Source organism: Stylophora pistillata, chromosome 4 (genome assembly GCF_964205215.1).
Source record: "Stylophora pistillata chromosome 4, jaStyPist1.2, whole genome shotgun sequence".
Lineage (NCBI taxonomy): Eukaryota > Metazoa > Cnidaria > Anthozoa > Scleractinia > Pocilloporidae > Stylophora > Stylophora pistillata.
Window position 1 is genome coordinate 31,549,014 of NC_142522.1, and position 22,643 is coordinate 31,571,656.

The following is a 22,643-nucleotide window of genomic DNA, read 5'->3' on the forward strand; positions in this document are numbered from 1 at the left end:
GTGTCACTGGCAACAAGCCAGAAATTACAAAAGGAGAGAACTCAACTTTTTATTGAGTGGGAATGTCGAACTAATAAGATGCTTCGAAAAAAGAAAAAAACAATAAGAAGAATCGGGAAACATCGGGTCAGAACTGGGTCAAAATCGAAACTCTCCGGTTACTTACCACCACTCACTCACTCACTCATTCTTGTAACAGAGTGGCTTCGCCCCATCTTGTATAGGAGGCAGTAGCCAGAAAAATCGAGACTAAATTTTAAGTTGGTCATTTTGAATCCACTCGAGAGAATATAAACTACTCATTGTAAATTCTCTTGATCCATTTCAATCTCTTTCTTCCTCAAATATCTTCTTTCCTTCTAAGTACATTGCTTACTACTTTTGTGTTACTACCCTCTAATCTACCATTTTGTAGTCTCCTTTCCGGCAAAGTCAGTCTTTCAAATTGCACAAAAGAACACTCAAAACATTTTATCGTAACTCCTTTTTCAGATAGAAATTCGTCCTCAATGTGAGTCCATCGTGATGACAAAACTATATATTTATTATTTTCCCTAGAAACAAAAAGAACACTTAGAAACATTTTAGTTATTCAAATGAGATGTCTTCAAATTACTTTTCGGAAACTCTGTATTCTCCTAAGAACTTGTGCTGTTCCCCTCCCAATACTTTTCCACACTCTGGACAGGTGCCCTTCTGCATTGGTTGAGTACACTGTATTAAAACAAATAAAATACATGTTAGTGAGCACAATAAGAACCGGTCATTGTGCATTAAGTCTCTACGAACGTATACTTTGATTTCTTGAATAAATAGGGTAAAGAAATTCTGGTGCTGTCTAGGTGGGGGAAAGTAGCAAGATAATTTGGTTTCATCAACCGAGTTGATGATGTAAATTCGCTTCCGTAAAGAGTTTAAAAGCTGACGTTTCGAGCGTTAGTTCTTGATTTCGTTGTCTAGGATGGTCAGTGGCGGATACAAAAGGAAGTTCCAAGGAGTACGGACCACCACCCTCTCTCCCCCCTCCTCCCTCATCAGACCTGTGAATATTTTCCCTTGGCCTGAAACCAAATTCTGCCCAAGACAGGTTCGCATATGAATAACTCAAATTGAAGTATTGAAAATGTACTTATTTTCAAGTATTTCGTGTCTTATTAAGGCTCCAGGGTTTATTCTAGAGCGCAGCTTTGTGGGATTTATGCAAACTGGGAAAAAAAAGAATACCGAGGGAGGGAGGCGCTCCCCCCCCCCCCCAAAAAAAAAAAAAACGCGAATGAGTAATATTTTTTGGAAATAAAGTATTCGAAAAAAAATGATTAAAAATAAAAACGGCCCCAAGGAACAGGCTAAGGAGGGAATCCTTGGACAACTTGATAACAGTTTCAATTGAAAGGCCTCCCTTGTCCAAAGTTGATTTTCATCAGGCCTATCGGGTATGGCATAAGAAAAAGAAGAGAAAAGGAGAGAAGCCATGATCTGAATCATGAGCCACAAAGACTTTTTTCCTTAAAATTTGTGGCCTGAAAGAAACAAAATTAATTAACCTCACGTTCAGTACTTGTAAGTCTGTAAATGATAATTTCAATAAACGTTCGCTTTCTCATAGAAAAGTAATAATCGCTAACCAAAATGCCTTTAGGAAGACTCCCTTTCTTGAACACCAGTTTCTTGAAAAAGGACCCCCTAAAATTACATTGGTCAATTACTAGAATAAACCCTGAGGCTCTTGTGTCCAAATAAAAAATATGTATATCCTTACCTCCCCAATGAAATACACATATCTGCAATTACCACACTCTAAAAGAGAGGAAGTAAGGTGTAAGAAGTAATTTCATAGTTCTCGTTGTAACACTAGAATTTTGAGTTAAATTTTGAGATCACTTCCAAATGTAATCGCACATTTCTAAAAAAACTTACCGTACCACTCTCCAACCCAACCAGTGCCACTCATAGTTTCAGCAATGGCCTTCATGCACTCGATGTAGTTATCCTCAGGCATTGTTGGTAGGAATGAATTCTGTATCAAGAAATCAGTGGAAAAATTAAATATTCTGTCGGTAAATTACTGTGATACAAGACATGCAAATGTTCTTTCTCCATTTTAACAATAGAACTTAGGTTGTTATCGCTATCGTTATCAATTTGCCCTATGCTCAAAACATTTAAATTTTTCTTCAGATAACATATCTGTGTATTCTTACTTTCATAATCGAAGGATCAGTCATGAGAGCATAAAGAGGCTGAGCTAAGGATCCTGCACCAATACACTGCAAAGCCACAACTGTATGAATCACAATTTCAGCCAAGGCATGCTCCTGTGCACTCTTTCCATTGTATATATGAAGTTCTCTAAGATTTCCACCCTGTTTGTTTTCAAGAAGTTCCTTGGCGAAAGGTCGGGCCTAAATGACAGACAGAGCCCAGTGCAAAAAAAGAAAAGAGATGGAGAGGAAGAACTGTAAGGTAGCGGCGACTATACAATTACCAATTACTATACACGAGTTGACGACATTTAACAAAAAAATTGGGAATTAAAGAATCGTGCTAATTGTTCCTTTCTTCTCTAGTCACCTCATCGGCAATCGATTTTGCAGTAAACGTGCACCCTTTATTTCAATTGGTCTTACCGTTTCGTGTAGGTGTCCTCCACTTCTTACGAAATCATCAAGCTTTACCCTCACCTGATAATAAAAAAAAAAAAGAAATCATCTTCTTTTCTCAAAGCAGCAGGCATGAGTGTAACGAATTAGCGCGAAGGAAGGATGATTAAGCATACAGAGCAGAGTTAAATTTTCTTTGGAAAGTGTACATCGTTTTCCCTTACCTCTTGGGACAAATTCTGTGTCTGAACTGGAGACACATTTGACATCGTTATTTCACGGTAGATCACCAGGAGGAGAAGTACGTTTTTAGAGACATCTTGTAATCTTGTTTCCTACGAAAAGAGTATTCAAAAGTTCTAATGGTGCATTGTTTGGAAACTTTGTATGAAAGAGGTTCGATGGTTGACTAAGCCTTTAGTGTTTAAAAGTACTTATAATTCGCTAACCAAAATGGTTGTTAGCTGTAAAACTATGTAAAATGCAACCTCTAGGGTTTTATAAGACTAAGACCGTCGTTGACATAATTCAGGGGTGGATCTAGCATACTTCTGAGGGGCTCCAGAGGTAAGAAATATCGTAACTGACGGGTGACGTAAACAGTTTTGAAAGCGAAAAACGAAGAAGAAAGCTTACGAGTAGGAAATAATATAATGTAAACTGCTGAGAATGCATTGCAGTTCAGCAGACTTTGTACAACCTCAAAGAAATAGTAGGAAGCTGCAGGGTGAATGAGTGATATCTATGAAAAAAAAAAATTCTAGCATATATTTGGGCCCACGTCTTGCTATGCCATTTCCGAATGTCTGGAGTCGATACAATCCATAATGATGACAACTACACTGTTAAAACAAACCGTAATGGCAGTAACAATGTCTTGGATGTTCTCAGTAATGACAGTTTTGGCCAGCCCCTCCCGGATGGTACGATAATGGTCTCCATGAACAATAAATCTGTCTTGGATTACATCCTCCTCCTACAGATCGAAGGCCGAAGATCAATAGCAAGCAAAATGTATTACTTAAGAAGAATGTAAAAAGATCGTTGCCTTTAGACATTTAAGGATAGTGTTCTATGATGAGCAATAAAGAATTAGGAAGAAAACACCTGAATTTAAAACTTTTCTCATTTTCGCTTCAAAGTCTTCGAAGGTTCCGCTTTAGAAACATGTGTGGTTTTTTGAGCGATATTCGCGGGGTTTTAGTAGATATGCCCTCACATGAGTAAAGAGAAATTCAGTTTACATAGTGCTTGGCCTGGCTATTTAACAGGTTCCATGCAGCACAGTACTTAGAGCACCTGACTATGAGGCCAGAACTTGCCAAAATTGAATACCTGGCATTCAGATTTTTACTTTCCTGTACCATGCTTACGAAATATGCATACCATTTTTCTTTAAAGATTCAGTTCTCAAACATTTCAACGAAATCCATTCAACAATCATTCACTGTCTACCTGCTGTCTGGCCTCCGGTGGTAGAATCCACGCCAGTTCCTCATATTCACCCAGAGTCCGAACACAGTCCAAACCATACCTCCTGACAAGCTGTTTAAGCAGGTAGAGCTGCGGTGTGGTACTTGACACTTCCATGCAAAGCTTCCTTGCAGACTCTAATAATAACATCACTTCTCTCTTGGCGTCAAAGTCTTTGTAGCTGCTATCTCCCTCAATGAACAATTTGTAAAGTAACTCTACCACCAGTGATAAGACGTAACGTCCTTTGGCAACCCCATCCAGAGAAAGCGCGCTCATTTCAGCAGAATCCTCGTCACTGGCGCTAAGAGCTGTAAATGACTCTTCACAAGTCTTTTTAGCATGTTTGAGTTTTACTGTCAACTTCGAATCGGCTACTTTGGCCTGATAACGGCTGATAAGGATGTCCTGAGGAAAAGGAAGTGAGAATTACGAACAGCTATGACTTGATGGTTCAATAAACCCCATACGATAAGAGCGAAATAAGTAACATATGGGTATGGAAAGAAAATGTAATTGCAGTTTAACTACACTCACTTCACAGCTGCAGTAGAGTATTAGATAAGTTTACACACCTCCATGCACTGGACGCATAAGAAGCAGACTTCTTTGACGTGCGAAGGTTCTGGTTTTAAGTCCCGAGCCCCTTGTAAGAAAACTCTCAGATGCTCTTTCACCAACTTTGTCAACTTTGCACTATTTGCATAAAATAAGCAGTTTTAGAATGTACTTCCCCATGAATTGGACAACTTAACATAAACTGAAGATAGGAGAAAGAGATACGATACAAGAAAAACAGACATGTCAGGAGGCAAAGGAAAGGTTGAGTGCTAGAATCGAAAGAGAGATTGCTTCTTATCATTTTTACCTTGAGCGCAACAGCTGTTGGAGAAGAAATGAACGCACCACAGGAGTGGGGTCGATACAATAATCAGGGAATGGAGAGAAATCCTTTGTCTGGCTTGACTGATGACCGATAACATAACGCATGAGTAGAGAGATAGCTTCATGTTCAAGGTCCTTTGACACTGAGTCACCAAAACAGAATATTGACACCAGCTCCATGAAAAAGGCGTTACATCGGCGGCGTAACTCAGATGCAGTCTCTTCACTTGTCCTGTACACGTAAAAAACATGAACAAATTCCAGAAGAGAAGCAGAGTCGTTTCTTGAACCTCAAATTAAGTTCGAAAACACCTTAGCTTCCGCCATGGCCCACAAGCGGGTCCAAAGACGACTTGTGTCAGACATTACCCGAAATAAGTTGTGGGGGAATATGATCAATAATGTAGCCTCTGAAACTTGCAGAGACTGAGGCCCTTGTAACAATATATAACAACTACATTGTGCATAATGTGCTGGTTTACCTCTGCTTGACGTCTTCACTGTAGTTAATCAAGAATTTTTCAGTAGCCTGTAGCGATCTCAACGATGAAAAGTCAGATTCGTCTCCCAAAACCTTCAAAAAAGAGCAGTTTGTTTCAATTTCTAGCTAATCACTTTTTTTTTTGCATTTCCCAACTCTACCCTACCTTCCACAACCGGATCACGTTCTCGCAGTTGACATCTTGATCTTTCTCGGCGAACAAAGTCACGTGTTCCACAAAAAGTCGAACAGCCCCTGTTCGCTGCCACATGGACCTGAAGCACACAAGAAGGGAATAACCATAATGATAGCTCATTTCCGAATCAGCCTCTTTTTCAAGGAGAGTCCTAGTGCTCATCCTTTCATGCGATGATAAGTTTTCATTCACATGTAAATTAAACTCATTTTCAAAAGATTAGTTGAGATCCAGGCCTCGTTTTGAAAAACAGATCAAAGGTGATTTGGAAATAGCCTATTAGCTTAAATTACTCATATACAATTCATAATATATTCTACCAAAGTGGTCCTCAAGATAACCCCTAATAACAGGTTACTACTACAATAAAATTTAAGACATTTTTATGCGCGACAAAAATTTCTTCCCCATCAAATTCGACTAAAAAAGACAAGGTCACTAAGGCCAAAGTCTTACAAAATTCACTTTCACGCGTCATCTCTTCTACCTAGAATGATTTCTCGCCATTTAAATCCGCAACCTATGGGTAAATTCTAAAATAGCAAATTTTTAAGTTGACTTTGAATAAGATTCAGAGTTAAGATGGCCTGTAAATAATTCATTCACAAGGTATCATTAAGTTCGCTATTAACGACGGGCACCGTCTTAGGAGGTTGTGCTAGCACTTGCTAACTGCACATGGCTGGTCGAAAGACCAACTGATTACACCTGCAAAATTCTCTCACGAAAAGACGGAGCGAGCGAACAACTAACTGATTATACAAAATCTTACCAATAAGGTCTGCGGATTATTGACACCACACTGCTTCAGAGCCTTTAGCCGGCTACTGCTTGTATCACAATGAAAAAGGAAAACACTCGAAAAGGAAAAATTGGGTGTTTTGTTACCTGCAGTAGCCAAGCATTACTGTTGATCTCTCTCCATAGTTTGAGCATTTCTCCGTGACAGGTCCGAATCTCTCTTTCCTTATCATGTCGTCCACCGCTGGCCTTATAGACAAAACTTGGTCACACCAAGTTCGTCGCGTTTCCGGAGAAAGCAACATTTCTCGTGATGGCTCAAGTGCCTCAAGACAAATGTGCAATGCTATAACATCCAAAAGCTGTAAAAAAATGCAAAAGGAAAAGAAAAGCACAATTATCTATGATTTACAGACAGCCAAACCAACACGGCAACCTAGATTATACATGAGTAATATTAGAGCAAAGCAACAAAACAACTCAGAAGGAGCAAACTTTGTAGCTAAAAAAGAAGGGGGGGGGTTGGCTCATTTGGCGCCTATGACTCCCACATTATTTACAAACAACTCATAATTTTCAGTTTTTAAACAATCTGGCCTGTCCGAGGGCCATTTACACATTTTGATCAGTATGGGACCTACCTACTAAAAAATTTTGCCCAAAAGGGTAGAGAGAATGGTAATAATCACCACTTACGGGAGCTTTTGTTGATATAATGCCTAAATATTCGATTAACTAAGGAACTCATAAAAATATGTACACAGTTAAAACTGCTATATCAAAAACAGCCACGGTTAAGTATTAAAACTCACCACTTCTGGCTCATTTCCCATGAGAGCTTCTCGTAGTCTTTGTACCACATCTGGATTCGCTTTAACAAGTGTCTCAAAACATTTCAAACGGTGTTGAATTCTACTGTGTGCCACATGAACAAGAGCAATATCAATCGACTCTTCACCATCCTCATCTTCCAGAGTACCGAGTTCTCTCGCCGACGAAAGAATGGTTTCGCAAACAAGCTGAAAGAACAGAAAAAACCGAATACTTAAATGAAGCCAGGCGAAAGAATGTTGTGACTCGCTGCGTCTTGCATACCGCTAAGATCGGCAATGTCTTTGTCCAACGCTCGTGATTAGACGAAAAACATATTTGAATATTTCTTTGCCATGCTCAAAACATGTGTCACATATGAACTTTGTAATGGACCTTACTCACCATAGAGTCCCTATGGCTCAGTGGTAGAGCATTGGTAGAGCAGCGGAATCGGGTGTGAGGTTCGATTCCTCACGGAAACTCGTGACTAGACGAAACACATCTTTCTGTGTTCGATATAGTTGCATATTTTTTGATCGCTAACGTTTGTGTTTGTAAATTTTGTAATGAATAATACGATTTCTCCCAGGGAAGAATGGGTGTTGGGTGAAGGGCTTAAACAAAAGCTGCGAAAGAAAGTACAGCTATTCTTCAATACATCGTAAAGGGTAGTTTTATAGTTACATTATGTAAATAACTTCAGCTAATATTGAGATGAATAAGGGGTAGAATGAGACCTCGAGTTCCATATTACTAGAAGGCTTGTAAGCCATGTGAGCGAAATCCATCAGATACTGCAGTCCCGCGGAGTTTAGACGGCGCAATTCATCGAGCGGAGGTCCCAGCTGTGAGTTACCAATCCATTCACGAAGAGAGTCCAACAGAGTGGCGCTAGAATGAGCTGTAAACGAAGAAACAAAACAAACATAACACAATTGTTGGTAAAAATAACTAAATTAAGTCCTCCAGCTTATCTGATTGACGCCATGAGCATCGAGCAGCCAGGGATTGACAATTTTAGTAATTTCTTTTATTTTTGTCCACATTTTCAGTTTTCTTGACCGGTATAAAAATTTAGGGAAAGACGACTGGTAGTGGATGAAAGTCTCGATTCGCTCCTATGCTGGCGGCTACCAAACACCAAACAATGAGTCTACTTTGTGTAAATCGCTCGATGTATGTAACACAAGAACAACGTAAACGGTTGAAAAACAGATAAAGTAAATGCAAAAAGGTGCACTGTTACCTGTGACGCTTGATGCGTCCTTTAACAATTTTTCCACGCGTTGTTTGATTATGAACGAAAATGGAAATCGGCAAGAAAAACGATGACCGCCGGCTCCAGAACCAATAACTTGGACACGCTCTCGAACAGAATTAGTACCGGGTGATATCATGTCGTTATAACTCAGATCTGAGATGATACGGTCGGCCAGGATCCTTAGCCACAGCTTCGAAACCCAAGTATTGTCATTCTTCACCAAATCCAAATTGCAGTCTCTGTCTGATAATGCAATGATCTCCGCCAAAATTGGAACCACAACTGAAAACACACGCTGCAAAAGAGCCTTTCTAAAGGTGCCCCACTCTTGCACACCTGTTCCCGACAGAGCTTCTGATTGGAGCCATCTTTGTGGATTTGCCGCTGTTAGCTCCCTTTCCTTTAAGAGGTGGTATATTCTTTGTACTACCACGCTTGCAAACGACTCTCGATCTTAAAAGAGATGGAAGTTAGGATTGAACACATAGTTAGTACCAAAATACTGAATTTGAAGAGTTGAATTCAACCAGGTACTGAATTGAACCTGGTTTTCTTAACTCTCTTCACCTTCACACATTGTTACCTTTCTTCAGCTATTGCCCCCAAAACTACAATTTTGAATATCACTTAAAAATATTTTACGTACATACATACATACATACATACTAGCATTTTATTGTGTTAGCACTTTTAGCACTGTGCCCAAAATTGAATTGGTCAAATGCACGAGAAAAAGTTGCAAATTTGATGCTCGTTCAAATCGAATATTTCTTTAGTTGTGAAATAGGTCATGGGCCTTACTCAGAGGTTCCTAGCTTTAAGCAATGAATAACGTGATCATCCCACCCTTGCAAACCTCGAAGTTTCCCTGACGACACCAGAGACGAAGATGGTCACATCTTCGGGATGCCGTATAAAGTATTGTCTTTTGTAGCTTCTATATGAAAATAGTTTGTCTTTCGTAGCTTCTATACTAAAATTGATTATCTTCCGTAGCTTCTGTTTTTAGCCAATCTGTTTAAGTCTCCACTTCTTGCTATCATTTATTGTAGAAAATAGTAAATATTTTCAGTTACAGGAAAAAGAGCACGTTCATCAATACCTTTCCATAAATTCCTGAAGATCTAATGAGGATAACACCAACGGTACGGTCGGATAGTTGCAATATTCAGCTTAAATGTAGAGATTTTACATTCGCCTTCCAAGTTTGAAGAAAAGCAAGTTTAAAACCATTCAGGCTTTTAGTGCATCTTCCGAAAAGGTTACATTCCCTAAACTGAAAGACTTGCGGACTTTTCTCAAATCCTATTTTTTCATATTGTTTATTGTTTATTGTTTACTGTTTCTCTTTACTAACCTTCCTGACTTTCATGGTCATCTGGTAGTAGATCCAAAAGCAGCTCAATCCTATGAGTTGACCGTTCAGCTGATTCCGTTTCGCTATCAATCCTACAAGCGGCCGCCTGTACACAATTGCGAAGTAGCTTCACCGCCACCGTCACTACTTGCGTGACGTCATATTCCCCATTAAGGTCTCCACTAAAAAGCTCACTGATAGGACGATCGATGAGTTGCTCAATGGACGGAGTGTGCTTACCAGGAGGACGAAGTTCATCAATGTGAGCGGACATCCATTTTCCACCCTGGAAACCGACAAAGTTACGACACCCACCGGCAATTCTTGGCAGCTGTACGATCAGCACAATGTGGACAGCTTCCAGCGAAGACAAATTGAGCATTTCCGAAGCGTTTGTTCGTTCCTCCAGCAGAATGTGCCTTGCGCTCGCAATCAGGTTGAAGTTTTCATCTCCTGAATCACACTGAACAAGAAGAATACCAGGACATTCTCCTCCAAGATGTTCAAAAAACGTTCTGTGAGAAAAAAAAAGGTACAAATCGTAACAAAGTTATTTGGGATGTACAGGGTGAGATACACTTTCAGCTTTTAATGTGTTAGCCACAGACAGGGTTTGAGGAGACGGTGAGTAGTACATGCCAGTTGTCGTTCAAATATTAGAGATGCCCTATGATCTAAAGTAGAAATTTACCGCATAAATTGAATTGAAAAGTAACGCTCGTAAACAAAACTTGAAAATGTCACACAAAAGGTCTTTCTCTCCCACAACTACTCCTCGTACTTGACAGAAAAGGAAATTCACCTTACCTCATTTCATGGTTTGTGCCTTCAATTAGCTCGTTTCTAACATGATAATGAAATTCTGTTCTACCCTTAATGCAATTACAATGCTCTGTGCGCTGATTTACATCAAGCTCTCACCTAACTAAGGCCCTAAACTGTTGTTCTGTCTGGAACTGTTGAAGTGTCATGAAATCCACAGTCGACCGTAAAAAACCAGTTTGAATGCATATGTCTCCCAGATCGTTGGTAGAGAGCAAACGTGAATGAGTGGTAATCTAAAACAAAGATGAAAAATCCGCCCATTTAATGACAAAATCGAACAAGCTTATAACAAATATGAATATTCTTGTTCTCGCAAGAGCCATCCCTAATTAGTTATTTGCCCTGTTCATGTCATTTGTTGATATTACCAACCGCATGAGACGACAACATGTCGAGATTCAGCATCACAATCTTGCGCAAGTGAGAAGCAAACAATACAATAGACAATAAACTTAGCACAGCGCATCCCCATCACTAACTTGAATCAAGAGCCCCTCCTGACGCTTTTCATCCAGAAGACTATCCTCCAAATTGAGCACGTGCGACATGAACGCCGCCAGACTTGAGTGTTGTTGTTCTTTAAAGTAGACATTCCAGATATGAGGGGCTCGTCTTTCTAAAGCGGTGTGAGGAAGGCGAGCGATCGCATCAGGTGTAGCCATCTCCAAAAGCATCATCTGCGATCTTCGAAGTACCTAGTGAGTGAGAGAAAAGACGCCTACAACGTCACTTTGCTGTTCTAGTGCAAGTAAAACTATACTCCACATAATAATCTTCGTCATCAAAAGCCCAATTCGTGTTGCAGACGAAGCATACAAAAGGAGTCCCATCTTTCGCACACATCTCGGGATGATCGATAAGAATCTTAAATCCACAACACAATAAGTATTTGATAATTCAATAGGAAAAAATATAAGCACATTACATAATGATCAAATTATTACTCATGCGCACTAAGCGCAATAGTTGTAAAATGCCCTCCGTTTCTTCGTATTTTTGGTGTCACATTCTCTATGCAAATCTATGCATGAATGTGTTTAGCACGGTGCCAACTGTCCACTTCGGCAGACTTCGGCTTAAGAATTACCTTGAGCAAAACTGAGATTACCCTAAGCAAACTGAACCTTTATTAATAAGTATTTCTAATTATTTCTAATAACTAGCATCATGTTTATTGTCAAGAAATTTCGAGAACGCTTCAAGGGGAAATTCTGGTGCTCGATCGTACTTTTGTTTTACTAAGAGGCGGTATATTTGGCAGTATTGAAAAGGTTGGTTCGCATCTATGAAATGTCGCAGGTGAATCGCCTGTGGCTTGCACAGATCCCAATTTGTATCACTTTTACATTCCTGATTTGATTCGACTCTCAAATGACGCAGAGACAAACCAAGGTCACACTGGTGTTTACGATATTGTTGCCAGTAAAACTGTTTGCGTACCCTGTTCACAACCAAGAGCTATTTTTAGTCGTTGCAAACAAAAAGTTAGAAAAATCGTAGAAAGAAACAAAGTCAACAAGAAACATGCTGTCTTAAGAGCCTGAATGAGAGAGTTGATCACTGCAAAATAATGCTTTTCACTGACATCGAAAGAAATCCAGGTCAAGGAATTCCAAGGAATAGTTGATCCAACTAAAAGAATTGCTGTACCCAACAGTAAAGGTAATTTTGAGGTATTGGTAATGCAGATACAGGCACACAATGTGTGGCAATGTATCTGTCAGCACTGGCTTTTTTTAAACTTCAGAAATTCAATAACCTCTTCGGCTGAGTTAGTACAAATTATGAACACTGGGGACAATATGTATTCAGCCTTGTCACAATCAGCTAAGAAGAGGCTCTTGTTGTTGACAGATTTGCCTGTCATAGTTAACTTATGCGACATAAACTACCAGTTGACTTAGAGTGAAAGGTATAGCGGTTTGTTAGACAGTGTTGCACCTCCTAAATTTTCCAATGTTACATCAATAATTCTCATAGCAGAGATTTATAAGGGACACCCATAGTGGGACACCCATATGGAACTCGTACCTTAATTGAAATAGATTCATTAATGGATTTGGTACAATATATTCAGAATATTTATGCAAAAACACCTAATACTTATGAAATTAAAGGTGTTAACATTATTGAAATGAAAAGCAACAATAAAAATATGTCATTAATACATTACACGTCCAAAACCATGATTTTAGAACTACTGAACACTTAAATGAAATTTTTCTTTGTTCTTGCAAAGATTGTTGTGCTGTACTTTTCCATTATATCTGCTTTTCCACTTTAAAGCCTTGTAACTATCAGACGTCCCAAACAGTTGATAGCATTATTGAGAATGAGAGAGTATTTCATCAGAAATATTACTCGGGAAAATATATCTTTATTTCTAATTTGTCAAAAAAGATTAGACATAGGGACTGGCCACGTAGAAGTTGTACATGGTGACAGATGTCAGGAATATTTGTCTACCAATGTCGTTCTAGGTAAACAACAACTTAAGAGTGCCATTCTAGATAAAAAGGATTCCGAGGTAGATTCGATTTATGATATTTTTTGTTCTTTAGTCAAACAAATTCAATTAATTTGAAACAAAGTAGGATATCGCTTTTCTTAGATTTTTCTGTGAATTGTCAAATATTTACCAAAAGATATCCTCGTAATGAAGACTACACCAAACGTTTACAACTCTTATCTTCTCTCCCGCATCTTCCTTACCTACATTGTAGAACTATGATGCACTTTTTCGGAATAACTTTTCTCCTGTATTATTTCAAGTTGAAGGATGGTTCTAGTTTTCGCACTGCATTCCCGACTATGTACATATTGCGAACCTATTTTGTACAAGTTGCAGCCTTCTGCGCATGAGTCTATGCTACCTGGAGCCTGCTTACTTATTCTCTTATAAGTGCAGTTCTGAGAATTTTTGTTTACCCAAATAATATCCTCTCATTAATCCTCAAATCGATTGCTTAACATACTCGGACAGAATTTGCGCGCTGCAGTGGCGAACTGTTCCCAACAGTGTAAAAATTCATGCAACTCACAAAATTTCCTATTCATCAAAATATGCGCAAGCCATCAAGATGTATTATTTTAAAATAACATTTCTGTGTCGCTCACCTTCATTTCCCATGTATCCTCTGTGTCATCTATTTCCGACGAGTGGTCTTCTCTTTCGATTTCATTACAGACTTGCATGACAATAGAGGGAATTGTATCCTCGTGAAATCCAACAAAAGCGTCTCCGATAGAGAAGTCCCTGTTATAAAACACCAAATAAGAAATATGAAAAGAAAATATCTCCCAATCTATAAAATGTTAACATTATGAATATATTTTGCATATTCGTTATCTTGTGTATATCTTAAACTGTGCTTCTGGGACGAAATTCTGGCTCTGAGAAAAACCCACCAGTTTCTATTATTATCAAGCACACCCAAAATCTTGCACTATTCCGAACACAGCACAAAGCGATAAAATTGAGTTTCCTCAAAACAAAAGCTTTGAAACCCTTTCTTTGTAACATCTCACCTGCCACGTCTACCTTCATCCGAAACCTCAGCAAATTCACCAGCCCAGGTCCTCATTTTCTGTACCAAGTCCTTCTGGTCAAGAGTCAAACTTGTTAAGGTGACAAGAAAGTGTTTCTCCAGACGGTTGATCAACGGAATGGGAAAGTTGTTGTACACCACGTCCTTTTCAGCAATCACTATCAATCTGAGCAAGGAAGGGTGACTTTAAATTCAAAGTAATGAAAAGAAAAGGTGAAGGCTATATGACTCACTGGCACAACGTTTGCGAAGGAACACGAAGGAACGAAGTAGTATGAAAACGACAAAGGCCCGAAATTGTCTTTCAAACGCAATCCAAACAAAGGCTGCGAGGAAAACTGCATTTTAAAGAGCACATTTGCATTTCTTGTGCTTTTTGTCTGGCAGCTCTGAGTCGATAAATATCGAAGTTCAGGAAGAATTCGTCACAAAACAGAAGTACGACCTAATAACCTCAATATTACAGTGTGAATGAAGTAAATCATCTTTTCGACCCACGGCGGATAACAAGTAAATCAAATTAACAAAGATTCGACGGGATTCGAACTCGTGCTTCCCAGACACTAGCGAGACGTTACTATCCAATGAGCTACGAGGCAACATTGGGAGAACTTTAGAGGGAAAGCTAAACTTCTTCTGTTCTCTTTGAGGAATTGGCTTACAATTAACCAAAAAATAACATTTTGGACTTACTAACAATACAAAGTATCGAAAAAATCAAGACTAAGTACCAGGCAAGGACCGAAATTCTTACTTGAAGCCATCATCAACACGACATTTGACGCGGTGAGTACCAAGCCCAAGATCCACATACTTTTGTCCTCCGAAGTACACATAATACTAGAAATACAGCATACCAAGAAATGAGACTCAACATCTCCAACCCTTTTCTACCTGCACAATATCATTGAAAACTCGATTTAACATGCACAATAACAATAACAAAATGTACAATCTTTGCAACGGACATCTCGTACCTGATTTAGGGCGTCGTAAAGACTCTCGTAGAGACTTTCAAGGTTCAATAAGATCACTGTTCTTCCGGTCTCCATACAAACCTTGATGCGATTGATGTTGCGACAAATCTGGATAACAAGTTGATACGTACGTTTTACAGTTGAACCATTTACTCTAGGATTCCAGTACTGAACACCAGAAACAATAATCTTTCAAATTGCACGTGTAACATAATTCCGTCGTAACAAAATTTGTTCCTATATCCAAAAATTTACGTTTTCATGTCATCATCGTTTATTTCTCCCACAATCTCTAAAGCACATTTGATAGTAAGTCCTGAGTACAATATGTCATGCCATGCCATCTTTTAAGTCCCTCTTCGCCCCCAGAGGTTTATATATATTTCGATTCTTTGCGTTATCAGAATTAATCTCCAAAAACAATTTTTGCGATTGATTAAATATTTCCCGAGATATGCCGCCTCAAAGTTACTCTTTTGGCCACGCCCTTTTGACTTGGCCGGGAGAGAATTACTGGGCCGAGTCTCGGACCTACTACCTCTCCAACATTCACTGACGTCACAGTAAGACTTCTTGAACATGTGTCTATTGCTGTAGAATGATGTGAAAATGCCGTGTTGCGTGGTCGCTGGTTGCTCAAATGCACCAGATTCGTCTAGTCAAGAAAAAAAGGAAAAAAAAAAGCTTCGCGTCGTCAAGTGAATGTAGGCACATCGATCGAAAGACGTTCTGGCTGTGACGTCATGAGGGACCTTTAGTTACAAGTATTAACTTCGCCCGGCCAAATTAAAAGAGCATGGCCAAAAGACGAACTTTGAGGCGGCATATCTCGGGGAATATTTAATCAATCAAAAAAAAAAATGTTTTGAGATTAATCCTAAGAATGCAAATATATATAAACCTCTGGGGGTGAATAGGGACTTTAAGATAAGTAAGTATTATCCTGAAATGTCGGACACTGACCCAAACTGTAATTAAAAGAACCCCTTTAGCAGCAATGGAATTGATAGAGAATAATACCATTCTCGTAAGATGTAAATATAGAGTCTGTCCGTCCATTCTTTTTACCTGAGTGTATTCCTGGTCATTTGGAAAACTGCTCCCAAAGATGACAACTGCATCATCCGCCGTCCTCAAAAGATGCTGCTGCATGATAGGCAGGGCGGCGTAATTTTCAGTCAGAATCAGAAGGTAACGGTTTTCACTGTTAGAAATTTATTCAACATGAAAAGTTATCACTTCAGTATTTTTTGTCAGCTAGTTATGTACGACTCAACGAACCAACAAACTAAGTAATGAAAAATGGGTTGGAATCAACCGCACATGTACCTGAAATTGGCTCTATCTGCAACGTCTTCCCTTCCAAGACTCGCCTCGATCAACCTTATTGTCGTGGAGGTTTCGGCTACGTAATCATCCTTCATTGACAAGGAAGAAAAATCAGGTTAAGCAAGTGATAAAATCCTACCCCAGTGTTGCCAAAATTTCCGAGCTAAACTACATGAATCAACCCGGTAAAAATGAAAAACCCCGTAAAATTTAATGTGAACAATACTCTATATCAGACTTGCAATCACGATTTGAGGTGGGAATTTAGAGTGCTTTATGACTTGGTTTATCATAACGAAGTACAATCGACGCAAGGTACAAACAACTTCGACACTCGAATTAACTTATTTGTTTACTTGTCTACTTACATCCTTTCCGGTATAGTAGCGTTTAAATATCTCTACAGGGTCTCCTTCAATCAGACCACCAAAGTTCCTCTTGATAGCGTGTTCTAGTTCATGCCACCGAGGTCTCTGTCGAGATTTTGCAGCGATCGCATACACCATCTTAATGAGACTTTCGTAAAGAGACAAAAGAGGGAAATCACTTCGAGCACATAACTGCCAAGTACATTCATCATTAGAGAAGAAGCGAGCTAGAAAGAGTCGATTTAAAAGTTACGCTCTCAGATATCAAACCTGTAAAAGTCACGAAGACCAAAAAATTCTTCTTTGCCACAGTTCTTTAACGTTGAAAAAGTTTTCTGTTCCTTGTAAAGTTGTGCATATCCAGCGGCCAGTGGAGATATGAGAGGAAAGATAAGAGCTTTCACCACTTCATCCGTGGAGCAAATTCCCCTGGAAAACAATACTCAAATGTATAAGGAAAGTAAGGGATGTCTGTTTCCAAACCTGCTTCAGAACGACGGAGGACTGACTAAAATCAAAGTGCAGTAGCTTCTGAAAGCATTCGAGTAAATTTTCTTTTAATACTTTGGGAGTTTTCTCGTGTACATCATGCTATAAGTTATTAAGTGAAATCGATTTTCGAGAAAACGGAGTTTTCACCATTTCATCGTGGATAGAGGATTTTAAAGGCTGTCATTTTTAACTGAGATCAAAAGGGATTTGATAAATTTGTTTCAAAAGTTCCTTTACCATATTTATGGCGGTTCTCACAAGGTACAACAAAAGTATTTGTGCTGCCGGAATAACATTTTCACACGGGGTGAATATGAGTGTCATAGCGAAAGAATACCAAACAATTCTCTTACACAGCACTGTCTATGAGTTCTCCCTCGCTTGGAACCCCACGTGACAACATGATTCCACGGTTCATTTTGGCGGGATCCAGGGCCCAATTTGAGATTCCAATGAAAGCTACGCGCTGCGGTTTCTCGTCAGTCTCGATGACGTCATCAGCAGATGTTACACCATCCTCGAGCAAAGGATGTAAAGTTTTAAGAGGCATGAGAGGAGAGTCTTCAGCCAGACCAACCTCATCAAGGACTACAACTGAAACAAACTTGTCTGGATTTTTTCCTTCTTGTAACTTACTACACTGCTTGAAAGTCGCCACGATACCCTCAGGGGTTGAAAGAGGACTGCACTGATATGATGCCATGTGGACCTACAATGAAATAAATAATTGAAGTGTATTTCAAAAACGGACCTTGAAGTAAACATAAGCATGCTAAGCATTTAACACTTTTTGGGGAGAAAGGGGTTTCAAGGTTGCTTGGTGTGACTCTGAAATTAACATTCCCCTTTACTGTAAACCTCCCAATTAAAAAACGTAGAGAAGACGTAAACTACCCGAAGCGCGTAAAACTGATTGTGCTCAGATAGCGAATGGTTGACCAATATCCCCTCGCGATTCGTCGAGTTTCCCTGAAAATATGCTGGTCACCATTCGAATTCTTTGGTGAAGCGAGAAACTGTTATCTCGCCCAAAGTCTATGATAATAATAATAACCCAATGATAATAACAACAATAATAACCTAGCCCGGCGGGGCACGAACTTGGATCTCTCCAGAATACTAACTACCGCGAGATCATCATATCTCGTACGAATTCCCATTGCGTCAATCCTTATGGCCTTCCACCTGGGGAAAGAGGAAAATGAAATAACAGTGTATCTAAAAGGCCATATAACCTGCTTGAAGGTCTTGAATAGCGGAGATCTTGCAGCATCGCCTTGCATGTTATCAGCAACAACTGTCTTAGCCAAAGATTTTGAGCTGCCTGGTTTTCCAACCACAAATAATGGGATCCTGAGCTCAATGCACACCACCATCATAAACACATTTTCACTCAAAGCTGTGTTGCGTGCGATGTTGGGGCCGAGTTCCAACTCGCTTAGCACAGCTTTTTGACAACTGCCAGAGACAAAAATGGGTACACATGAGATAAACTTCTTGCATGGATCTGTAGAGAACTAGCCCAAGTGAGAGTAAAGATGTGAGTAAAAACCCAAACTCCATAACTCTTCTTCTTGACACCACATAAATATGGACCGAAACGTTTTGTCTTAATAAAATACATGTTTTAGAATTATCAATGGACTGGTCACCATAAATGTCTTTTTATTCGGGTACGTAGAAGGTCCAAGAAGCCGCTTCATTAATTTTAACGCATGAAGCAGACCATGTGTTGCACTTGACTTTGTCATACCTTGAAATCTCTCGAAGGATCTGCTTGTGACCACCTGGAAGCAAACATGGCGCCTTAAAGCTGCGTGCCACGACGATACGATATTGTTTACGCCGCTCCTGAAGCTTGGCATGATAACAGACACCAATGGCTAGTACCAGGGCACGGGTAAGAGGGGTGATTGAATCCTGCGGAATAACCAAATGAATGTATCATGAGATGCAATGAATATATGAAGTTCATATATTTTGAACTGCGGTATTAGATACGTATGATGTGCGATCCTCGCAGTAGATAGCGCTATTTATGCAATAGCGAAAATCAGACCTGAAAAAAATCAGGCCTGTACGGGACTCGAACCACTGACCTCTGCGATACTAGTGCAGCGCTCTACCAATTGAGCTAACAAGCCAACTGGGAGCAGGCCGTTAAATTGATTCGTAATAAACCCGTGAAAGTGATAAATGAGATGCAATGAATATATGAAGTTCATATATATTTTGAACTGCGGTATTAGATATTGGTAGAGCGCTGCACTAGTATCGCAGAGGTCAGTGGTTCGAGTCCCGTACAGGCCTGATTTTTTTCAGGTCTGTTTTTCGCTATTGCATAAATAGCGCTATCTACTGCGAGGATCGCACATCATACGTGAATGTATCATATTACAATAGGATTATCGCGGTCCCGCTCTTAACACCCCTCAAACATAATTGGAGTTTCTCGTTGTTACACACTTCTATTTGGGGTTTAAGCAAGCTGGTGCCGAGAGGAACAAATGTTTAGCGCTTTATTCCGAATCATTGCATCATACAATAATAAAGTACTTCCGAAGTGCCCAAACCGAGGAATGTTTTCAAAGTTTACCTTCTTTCCGAGTCCAATCTTCGTACAAAAAAACTGACTTTCAACAAACGTTTTCCACCGGATAGAGAGGATTTCTAGAACTCAAAAATAGCTCATTCTGACTTTCTGTGGGATTCTTTAAGACGAAAATATTATTTTCGTCTCCCCCTAGGGACGATGCTAAATTTGCCAGTGGCTGATCCATTTAGTGGAGCATAAAATGTTAAAGGCTTCAATATCACCTCTTCCTCCTCCTCATCTTCATTGACGTCTAAACCTTCCTCCCTTCGTTGCTCAGTGATCACCTTTCTCATAAGTCTTCCGAGTGCGTCCACGTGCTTATAAAACCAGACCATCACTTGCATGGCTCTTTCGACATCACGAAGACTAACAAAGCTGCACTCATCCTTAAAATAAAAAAAAAGGTTGTTTTCTCTTTGGGCTGGCACCGCAACCGAGCGATTGAAAAGAAAATTCTTCACAGGACCGCTAATGCACAAAAAAATGTCGCAAAACGTTTTACACACCGATTGATCTCTCATATATTTTTGCGAGGTTGCCAATACCTCAGCGACTGCTTTCACTGTCGAAACGTCTCCTGCTAGTTGGCCTTCGTGAAGAACCTGTCAAAAAGAGAACCGAATACAAATTAGTGAAATAAAATTGAATGAAAGATATTCTAGGGGAGTTAAATGGCGTTTGCTATCTACTCTCTTGGTTCTTCCAGAAAACGGAAAAAGACGAATCAACAACGTGGTAGACTGATGGTCTGTTGCTGCAACGATTTATTCATAAGATCAGAGGGATACAAGTAACTAAATGCCGTACTTGCTGTACTCCGGCTTCATATCATGATTCAGAATGTTTTCTTCCACTTACCATATCGTGGATTCAGTGAAAAGGTTCACTCAGTTTTCTTGGACATGTCATGCATTTCTAGATTCATTTTCTCGACAGAAGACTGATAATTTATGGGTTAGAAAGATCATCAGGACTACTATAATACACTTACGTAGCGGCTGACAATTTGGTTGGTATACAGTCTCTCTACATCTGGTTTCAGTTGACCAAAATCCCATATCAACGGGCGCATGCTCCCTGGGAGGGCGTGTACACGATAGACGAGATGACGCAACGGGATATGACCTGTAGAGAACAATTATTACAAAAATCAATTACCAAGCGACTGTTTAAGTCACTAGCAAGCTTTACCGCATCGCATGTAGGACATAATACCCCTGTTCTTGATCACAACTATATTATTTCAGGGTATAACCCAACTTAGATGATCAGAGCCTGTCTCAATTGCCAGGAGACAGCTAACAGGGGAACTGTCGATGGGACAGTACAATGCTGCGCAAGTTCCTTCCCTTTTAGGAATCATTCAAGATTGAAGCTTCACAAACAATTTTTCTGAATAAGGCACCACCTGTGATCAATAGATTCGTTAATACTCGTATTTTCTCAAAATCAGTTCTCAATTTGTAAACAAAATTCTTCGAAACAGTGACAAAACTGTCGAGAAAACCAACGATAAAACGTCTCTTACCCAGCCGATCTTCTGATTCATCTGCTTTTACGTGATATCCAAGACCAGCTGACTCCAGCTTGTGGATCATGTCATCTGTGTGCCTAGAAATATATGACGAAACACCACTTTACAATAAACATTCACTCCAGAGACACACGACGCATTTCGTGGAATTCAAAGTGCAGTTAATGTCGCTCAGTTGAAGTTGGAGCGGATAACACATAGTTTACCTTCTGTAAGGATTACAGGCAGCGATGAACTGTAGCCTTTCTAATCCTTGTCCAATAGGCCGACCATTGATTCTTCGGTCCACCATAACTTCTTTAATCATGGTCAGTGCCTCAGTAGTATTGGCTTCATCAAAGAACAAAACTGTGTCAATATTCTTGTCTTGATTTTCGCGAGCCATTTCTTCTGCTTGGTTAACTTTGAGCGTGATATCTTTGTATGTTGTACCCCCATGAACCTTAAAAAGAAAATTATGTTTCATGACTGAAAGGAGTGTATATGACCTCCTGAGTTGAGGTTATATTACGTTAAACTTTTTTTCTGTTAGAGGTACAAAAAAGGTTGAAAACTCTGCCTTAAAAAAATCTTAAAAAAAAAAGAATATGCACACAAAGAAATATTTCTTCGTGAGAGGAGATATCATAAAGCACCCAATCGAGTACTGTGCAACACAAGCATCAGCACCACTCCCTCCACCACAACCAATGGTGCTACTTGTTTCACCACCAGCACCACCACCATAAGCAGTATAATTTGCAACCCTTCCATAATTGGCAGCAGCACTATAGTCAATACCACCCCTACATCCTTACTAATACATCATTCACCACCACAAGATGCAGCACCACAACCAGCAACACTACCCCAATACGACAACCACCATTTCCAGTGGCACGAGCCCTTATATAACGTCCAAACATCCCACTTAATTTTTTCCACCATCAGCCTCAATATTTCGCCAACCATCAGCTTAACCGCCGACATCAAAATTATTACCACCACCATTTGCAGCAAGTGCACTATCAACACTATTAGGGAGCTTAAGCAACCGCGACGAAAGCGACGACGACGACGTCAAGTAATCGCGGAGGGTCTGGAACGAGGACTTCGTTTTTAGTGGAAAAATGAAACTTAAGCAATGAAGTTGCTCAAGAACGACGACGTCTGAAATCTTGTTTATTC

The 22,643-nt window shown here is 39.7% G+C and overlaps 1 protein-coding gene across 2 annotated transcripts in view; it reads right to left on the bottom strand.

Moving 5' to 3' along the window:
- LOC111334839 (E3 ubiquitin-protein ligase rnf213-alpha) overlaps nt 1–22,643 on the bottom strand; it is a 63,763-nt gene that overhangs the window by 8,627 nt on the left and 32,493 nt on the right. The window contains exons 36-70 of one of the 2 annotated variants that reach the window (XM_088755834.1): nt 21,683–21,918; nt 21,471–21,553; nt 20,934–21,067; nt 20,488–20,544; nt 20,164–20,328; nt 19,100–19,266; nt 18,582–18,804; nt 17,700–18,055; nt 17,125–17,283; nt 16,855–17,002; nt 16,487–16,575; nt 16,226–16,361; nt 15,158–15,265; nt 14,935–15,020; nt 14,161–14,346; nt 13,750–13,888; nt 11,112–11,327; nt 10,729–10,865; nt 9,808–10,322; nt 8,436–8,903; nt 7,927–8,090; nt 7,189–7,395; nt 6,524–6,738; nt 5,606–5,714; nt 5,441–5,532; nt 4,942–5,190; nt 4,649–4,769; nt 4,056–4,481; nt 3,457–3,576; nt 2,825–2,935; nt 2,628–2,681; nt 2,202–2,402; nt 1,918–2,017; nt 1,760–1,797; nt 617–714 (exon numbers count right to left, since the gene is read on the bottom strand). In XM_088755834.1, the coding sequence (XP_088611960.1) occupies nt 617–714; nt 1,760–1,797; nt 1,918–2,017; nt 2,202–2,402; nt 2,628–2,681; nt 2,825–2,935; nt 3,457–3,576; nt 4,056–4,481; nt 4,649–4,769; nt 4,942–5,190; nt 5,441–5,532; nt 5,606–5,714; nt 6,524–6,738; nt 7,189–7,395; nt 7,927–8,090; nt 8,436–8,903; nt 9,808–10,322; nt 10,729–10,865; nt 11,112–11,327; nt 13,750–13,888; nt 14,161–14,346; nt 14,935–15,020; nt 15,158–15,265; nt 16,226–16,361; nt 16,487–16,575; nt 16,855–17,002; nt 17,125–17,283; nt 17,700–18,055; nt 18,582–18,804; nt 19,100–19,266; nt 20,164–20,328; nt 20,488–20,544; nt 20,934–21,067; nt 21,471–21,553; nt 21,683–21,918 (6,113 nt within the window). Of the gene's footprint in view, nt 1–616; nt 715–1,759; nt 1,798–1,917; nt 2,018–2,201; nt 2,403–2,627; nt 2,682–2,824; nt 2,936–3,456; nt 3,577–4,055; nt 4,482–4,648; nt 4,770–4,941; nt 5,191–5,440; nt 5,533–5,605; nt 5,715–6,523; nt 6,739–7,188; nt 7,396–7,926; nt 8,091–8,435; nt 8,904–9,807; nt 10,323–10,728; nt 10,866–11,111; nt 11,328–13,749; nt 13,889–14,160; nt 14,347–14,934; nt 15,021–15,157; nt 15,266–16,225; nt 16,362–16,486; nt 16,576–16,854; nt 17,003–17,124; nt 17,284–17,699; nt 18,056–18,581; nt 18,805–19,099; nt 19,267–20,163; nt 20,329–20,448; nt 20,545–20,933; nt 21,068–21,470; nt 21,554–21,682; nt 21,919–22,643 lie in introns of both variants that reach the window. The other variant, XM_088755833.1, reaches the window with a different exon arrangement.